The sequence below is a fragment of the Bos javanicus genome, chromosome 13, assembly GCF_032452875.1.
Source record: "Bos javanicus breed banteng chromosome 13, ARS-OSU_banteng_1.0, whole genome shotgun sequence".
Classification (NCBI taxonomy): Eukaryota; Metazoa; Chordata; class Mammalia; order Artiodactyla; family Bovidae; genus Bos; species Bos javanicus.
In genome coordinates this window covers 64,761,117-64,767,870 of record NC_083880.1, presented here as the reverse complement: position 1 = coordinate 64,767,870, position 6,754 = coordinate 64,761,117, and the positions used below count along the sequence as shown (strand labels likewise).

The following is a 6,754-nucleotide window of genomic DNA, read 5'->3' as shown; positions in this document are numbered from 1 at the left end:
AGGAGCCTGGTAGGCTGTAGTCCATGGGGTTGCAAAGAGTGGGACACGACTGAGCGATTTCACTTTCACTTTTCACTTTCACGCATTGGAGAAGGAAATGGCAACCCATTCCAGTGTTCTTGCCTGGAGAATCTCAGGGACAGAGGAGCCTGGTGGGCTGCCGTCTATGGGGTCTCACAGAGTCAGACACAACTGAAGCAACTTAGCAGCAGCAGCAGCGGGGAGGCCTGGTGTGCTGCAGCCCATGGGGTCGCAAAGAGTCACATACAACTGAGCGACTGAACTGACTATACATGTTTCCATGTATTTTGTTTCATTATATATATATTTTAAGTTTATTTATTTATGGCTGCACTGGGTCTTCGTTGCTGCACACAGGCTTCCTCTAGTTGTGGCAAGCAGGGGCTCCTCACTAGTTGCAGTGTGTTGGCTTCTCATTGCAGTGGCTTCTCAGTTGAGGCTTGTGGGCTCCAGAGTGCAAGGTCAGTTGTGGTGCACAGGCTCAGTTGCCCCTTGACACATGGAGTCTTCATGGACCAGGAATTGAATCCGTGTCCCCTGCATTGTCAGGTGGATTCTTAACCACTGGACCACCAGGGCAGCCTTCATTATATTCCTGTTATACCTATTTGTATGACAGTAATTACTGTATTTCAATAATTAAGTTAAAAGAAAGTAAGTCACCTCATCCAACCTCTCAGCTAACATCTTGCAGTGGAAGAATTTTCTGTGGTAACTTTCTGTTTTTACTAAATGGGAGAGTAGGCCCAGCAAGGGCAACCTTGGGTTTTGACGTTTCTCTCATTTCCACCCCGTACTGTCTCCCTAGGCTACCAACCTGGCTCCTGCAGACCCCAATGGCAAGGCAGACCCCTGTGTGGTGGTGAGCGCTGGCCGGGAGCGGCTGGACACCAAGGAACGATACATCCCCAAGCAGCTGAATCCCATCTTTGGAGAGTGAGGCTGGGCCCTGGGCTTGGGGATGGGGAGTAACTTTGCCATCTGGCCCTGTGACTCTCACTCAGGCAGCTAGTAGTGATGGTGGGGGAATGGACAGGGGTGCTGAGTCCACCCCTTCCCCCGCAGGACCATCCCCAGGGTGTGGAGGTGTTCTCAGCTGTGCTCTCTCCTTGCCAGGGTCCTGGAACTCAGCATTTCTCTCCCTGCTGAGCCTGAGCTGACCGTAGCTGTGTATGATCATGACCTCGTGGGTTCTGATGACCTCATCGGAGAGACCCACATTGATTTGGAAAACCGATTCTATAGCCACCACAGGGCGAACTGTGGGCTGGCGTCCCAGTATGACATGTGAGTCCCACAGGGCCCTCGGGAGTCATTCTAAGTCTGACCAAAGACTTTAAAGTTCACATCCCACCTGAAGGTCCAGATCCTTTAATTTCATAGCAGGGGACTCCCCTGCGACCAAGACATTATAGCTTATTGGTCAAGAAATGGGCTTGGGAGTTGGGATCTGTAACTAATAAGTCACTTGACTTCCTTGAGCTTCAGTTTCCTCATCTGCAAAATGGGGGTAATAATATCAGTATCTCTTTCATAGGAGCATTTGGCATGCATACTTGATTTTCGCCATTACTGTAAGCGAGGACTAACCTGTTCTCCAGGGAGTTATGAACCTGAATCCTAAGTCCTCAAGGGCCCCCATCCCTGCCCCTGTGCCCAACTATGTTTACGTGCTGGATCCAACTGAGGCACCTTCCATCTCCGCCCACAGGGATGGGTACAATGCCTGGCGTGATGCATTCCGGCCTTCACAGATCCTGGCGGGGCTATGCCAACGCTGTGGCCTCCCCCCACCTGAATATCAAGTCGAGGCTGTCAAAGTGGGCAGCAAACTCTTTCTGACACCGCCAGAGACCCTGCCCTCAGGTACCAGTCTCTCTCTGTTGGACAATCCAGAGCGGGCAAGATGGTAGAGCAAGGTATGGGGGAGGCCACTGATGATCAGCCTAATGTGTCCCCAAAGATCCCACCTCCCTCTGCAAGCAGAGGAGGTGAGTTTGGCTGAGTAAGGACAATAGTGGAGAGAAAATGGTCTTTGTTGGTGAGTGTGAGATCTCCGGGGAGCCCTAGTGAACCCCTCAGAGCCTTAGCTAATTGAGGACACAGGAGTCCCATGCAATATACAATACGGTGCAGAATTTAGCTTGTGCTTCATACATGGCCAGTGGTCTGTACTCTAAACAAGGTTTGCACAAAGGCCACAGCCCCTCCAATCCCACTGTCCCCCTACTGCTGGCTTTTCATTGGCAAAAGTTGTTACAGCAGCATCCGCCACTTTCTATGCATTGTGGACATGCCCTTCCAGGAAATGGGTTTGTCCAGTATAGCAGTTGCCTCAGCCCAGAGCGTCTATTGAGGGCAGGGGGTGGGGGTGGTGGTGGTGGGAAGGAGGGAGCAGAGTTGGGAACTGTGTGGAACCCAAGCTCATGAACCTCTTGTTGTAGGTATCAGGGGCTCCAAGGCGGCAAAGGATGTCTCTGAGGAGGCCCAGGCATTACTGGTACTGCGGCACTGGCAGGAGATGCCAGGGTTTGGGATCCAGCTGGTACCTGAGCACGTAGAAACACGGCCCCTCTACCATCCCCGCAGCCCAGGGCTGCTGCAGGTAAAGGAGGGCTCAGGGCGCATCCCCAGAGCCCCAGGACTCCCACCTGGTCCTGGACCTGGGCACGGCCACTTCTGACTCTGGCTCTTGATCCTGGTCCCCACTGTCCCCATTCCAGTCTTGGACTTCCATCCTGGACCCCCTCCCCTCACCCCAGACTCTGGTTCTGAAGGAGTCCCAGCCCTGGCCTACCAAGGCTCAGATGTGGCACTCCCAACCTGACCTCTACCCCAGATTTCTAGGATCTGGACCTGGAAACACTGTATCTCACTTTTGATCTCAGCCTTCCACTTCCAGGGCCTCATCTCTGAACCCCCAGTCTAACCTCAACCCTGGAATCCCCAGTTCAGACCCTGCCTTCATCCTCATCCCCCAGGATCTACCCCCCTGACTCCAGCTCTCCTTTCCACCTGGGGCAAGGCACAACCTCCGGCCCCAGGGCTCTTAGGGGAGGTGGGACCCCCGGAAGACCCTTCAGCCCAGTCCTGTGCCCCCAGGGGTCTCTTCACATGTGGATTGACATCTTCCCCAGAGATGTGCCTGACCCATCCCCAGTTGACATCAAGCCTCGGCAGCCAATCAGGTAAGAGGAGTCCTGGCCCCTCCTCCCATGGGGCGGGGACATCTTGGCCAGCCTGGACAAGGGCCCCTGGTGAAGCAGGCAGAGCTGACCCAGGCTTCAGGTAGGCGAGCCATTATTCTTTTCTTTTTCTTTTTTTTTTTCATAAGCCACTGTGAGTTGGGTGACACTTGAAACTGAAGAGAGTCCAAGTACCAGTTAACTACCTTCTGACCTAAGCTGGTCTGAGTGGGGAGTGTGTGCACTTCAGATTTCATCAGCAATCTGTCACTTCCTGCCTCTGGGCTCTGCTTTCCTTGGTGTCAGTCTCATGGAAGCTTTCGCAGTCTGGAGTCAAGTGACTTTTAACAGCGCAAGCTTATATCTTACCAACCAGACTACTTGAGCAGAAAAATAAACACCTCTTTCCCAGTTAGAGCAAGTGTCTTGGGCTAACTATCATTGGACCAGCTTAGGTCAAATGGTGATTCCTGAACCAATCACTGTGATCAGGGGGCTGTAATACACTGATTGGTCAGTCCTGGGTGATGTCCCCTAGGTGACAGACCCACCAGTATGACACAGTGGACAGTAGTGGGGGTAGGGTCACCCACAGAAAATCAAGGTGCTGTCGACAAATGAGGGGAAATTAACACTGGGCAAAACAACAGATGAAACCATTTGACAGCCCAGGACAGGGCTACCTGGGGTAGGATCAAGAATGTCACAGCCCCTCCTCTGTCCCTTAGGGGCTTCATGCTCTCATCCCCACTTAGTGTTTCTCTGCAGACTGGCTCTCTCCGCTTGCACAGCACTTAAGCTTGTGGTAGCTCCAGATCTACGTCTGATGCTTTGGGACTCATGTTTTCAGGGTCTTGATTCCAAATTTATGGGAGGGAAAAATCTCATTGACCCAGCGTGGGTCAGCAGACCATTCCTGGTGCCAACTGCAGTGGCTGGGGTGGTCAGTGATACCTGGGGCTGCCCCTTCAAGGGACCACGGACATCTGATCACCTGGCTAGGCACACTCCGGTTGCTGAGTGTCAGTGGCCCTGCCCAGGTCCTTCCTGCAGCTCCTCCCAAGACCCCTCTCGAGAGTCTGAAAACCCTCCCCCCAATACATCCCTCAGCTATGAGCTCTGAGTCATCATCTGGAACACGGAGGATGTAGTTCTGGATGACGTGAACCCTCTCACTGGAGACATGTCGAGTGACATCTATGTGAAAAGGTAGGCATGCAGGCCGAGCTGGGCGCATGGCTGTGTACTGAGGTGACTGCGAACAGGGCCTTGGGTCCTGGGCTGAGCCAGAGCCCTGCCTGTCCTCTGGGCCCTTGATGGCGCCCGGAGCTGGGTGGAGGGACCGACCTGAGGGTGAGCGGACGGGCATGCTGGGTGAGGAGCCGATTCTGGACTCGGCCCTGCGCGCATGCCCACCCTCTTGGCCTGCACCTTTCCCCCGGTCCCAGCTGGGTGAAGGGGCTGGAGCACGACAAGCAGGAGACAGACGTTCACTTCAACTCTCTGACTGGGGAGGGCAACTTCAACTGGCGCTTCGTGTTCCGCTTTGAGTACCTGCGCACGGAGCGCGAGGTGAGCGTCCGGCGCCGCCCTGGACCCTTTGCCCTGGAAGACGCCGAATTCCGGCAGCCGGCTGTGCTGGTCCTGCAGGTCTGGGGCTATGACCGCATCTCCGCCAACGACTTCCTCCGTACTGCTGAGCTGTCCTCCCACCTCCATCCTAGCTCCCATTTCTGCCCTCATTGCCCCGCCCTTGGCCCCTGGTTTCCCTACTCTAACCAACCCTGAATCCTGGATTTCAGATCCAAGTCACCAATTTTTGCTTTCTGGCCTAATAATTTATTGAGTTTATTCAGCTCTGAGCATCATAACCTCCATTCCCACCCAGTCTCCAATTCAATCCTCTCATTTGACCTGAGCTCAGGTTACTCTGGCCCCACAGCTGTTAGTCCCTGCTGTGCCTTGTCCCATAGGACAACCCGCTGACATTTGGGCTGCGGTGTGTGGTGCATAGCTGTGGCCTGACCACTACATCCTAGCTTCTTAAAAAATGTGTCTTCGGGAGGTGTCATAGTTGCCACGCCTGGGACTTTTGTTGCAGCATCGGGATCTAGTTCCTTGACCAGGGATTGGACCTGGGGCCCCTGCACTGGGAGTGCAGTCTTAACCACTGGACTGCCATTCTAACTCTACATGCCTTGCCTTCCGTCTCCAGGGATTCGGTCAGGCATCAGTCACTTTCTAGCTCTGGGCTCTGCTTTCCTTGGAGTCACTCTCAGGGATAGGAGGTTGGCTCAGACAGACCTGCTCCTGCCTAACCCGGAGCGCTCTGGACTTGCAGGATCCCTGGAGCTGCAGCTACTGGACATGGTGCGAGGGGCCCGGGGCCCCGAGCTCTGCTCCGTGCGGCTGGCCCGGGACGGGGCCGCACCCAGGTGTAACTTGTTTCACTGCCACCGCTTGCGGGGCTGGTGGCTGGTAGTGAAGCTGCGGGAGCCGGAGGACGAGGAGCAGGAACAGCGGGAGGCTCAGACCGGCAAGAAGAGGAGGAAGAAGAGGAAAGGCCGGCGGGAAGACTTAGAGTTCTCGGACTCAGGAGGCAACGTCTACCTCCTCACGGTGGGCAGGAATGGGGGTGGGAGGGGTGGGAGGGTCGGGGGTCGAGGGTCGAGGGTCGGCCTGAGGCCACCCAAGAACTTGGCTTCTGTCCCTTCTTTTCCAGGGAAAGGTTGAGGCAGAATTTGAGCTGCTGACTGTGGAGGAGGCTGAGAAACGGCCAGTGGGGAAGGGGCGCAAGGATCCTGAGCCCTTGGAGAAGCCCAAGTGAGTGGGGGGCACAGGAGGCGGGGCCAGATCCGGGGTAGGGGGCGGGGGTGGCGGTGGTGTAGACAGGCGAGGGTTTCCTCCTCATCTGACACCACCTGCTCCCTGACAGCCGCCCCAAAACCTCCTTCAACTGGTTTGTGAACCCGCTGAAGACCTTCGTCTTCTTCATCTGGTGCCGGTACTGGCGCATCTTGGTGCTGCTGCTGCTGCTGGCACTGATCACTGTCTTCCTCCTCCTCGTCTTTTATACCATGCCCGGGCAGATCAGCCAGGTCATCTTCCGCCCCCTCCACCGCCCCTAACTCACCGTGGACACTCATCCCGTAATGCCAGCTCTGGCCTCCTTCCCACCAACAGGAGCCATCCTGGAGTTGCCCTGTTTCCTCTGCCCAAACCTTCCAGGGAATCCACTCTTGTTACCTGCACACCCACGGCAGATAATAAATAACGCTCGGGGCAGAGAATAGAGGTGTTCCTGGGTGACCTTGGGTGTTGGGGGTCACTGGACTAATACACAGGATGGGGGCGGTGCTGCCCACATGGCCCTACTGCCAGGAGGAATAGGACCCAGGGGAGGTTCCCTGCTGAGGAGGCCTGGCCACTGAGGGGTCAGGCCCCCTGAGCAGCCCCCCTGCCCTGCCAGTGGCTGCTGCTGCTCCATGACAGCTAAACCCTCGGTGTGCTTCATGAACTTGTAACCGTGAGAGTAGGCAGGTCACTCA

The 6,754-nt window shown here is 55.5% G+C and overlaps 1 protein-coding gene across 1 annotated transcript in view; it reads left to right on the top strand.

The window, feature by feature from the left end:
- The window catches only part of LOC133259662 (fer-1-like protein 4), a 48,348-nt gene extending 41,852 nt beyond the window's left edge, over window positions 1-6,496 (top strand). Inside the window, 10 exon segments of the mRNA XM_061437438.1 lie at window positions 830-957; window positions 1,138-1,308; window positions 1,733-1,887; window positions 2,466-2,626; window positions 3,124-3,209; window positions 4,317-4,415; window positions 4,655-4,896; window positions 5,548-5,825; window positions 5,929-6,029; window positions 6,142-6,496. Coding sequence (XP_061293422.1) covers window positions 830-957; window positions 1,138-1,308; window positions 1,733-1,887; window positions 2,466-2,626; window positions 3,124-3,209; window positions 4,317-4,415; window positions 4,655-4,896; window positions 5,548-5,825; window positions 5,929-6,029; window positions 6,142-6,334 — 1,614 coding nt within the window. The 3' untranslated portion in view covers window positions 6,335-6,496.
- The last annotated feature ends 258 nt before the right edge of the window (window positions 6,497-6,754 follow it).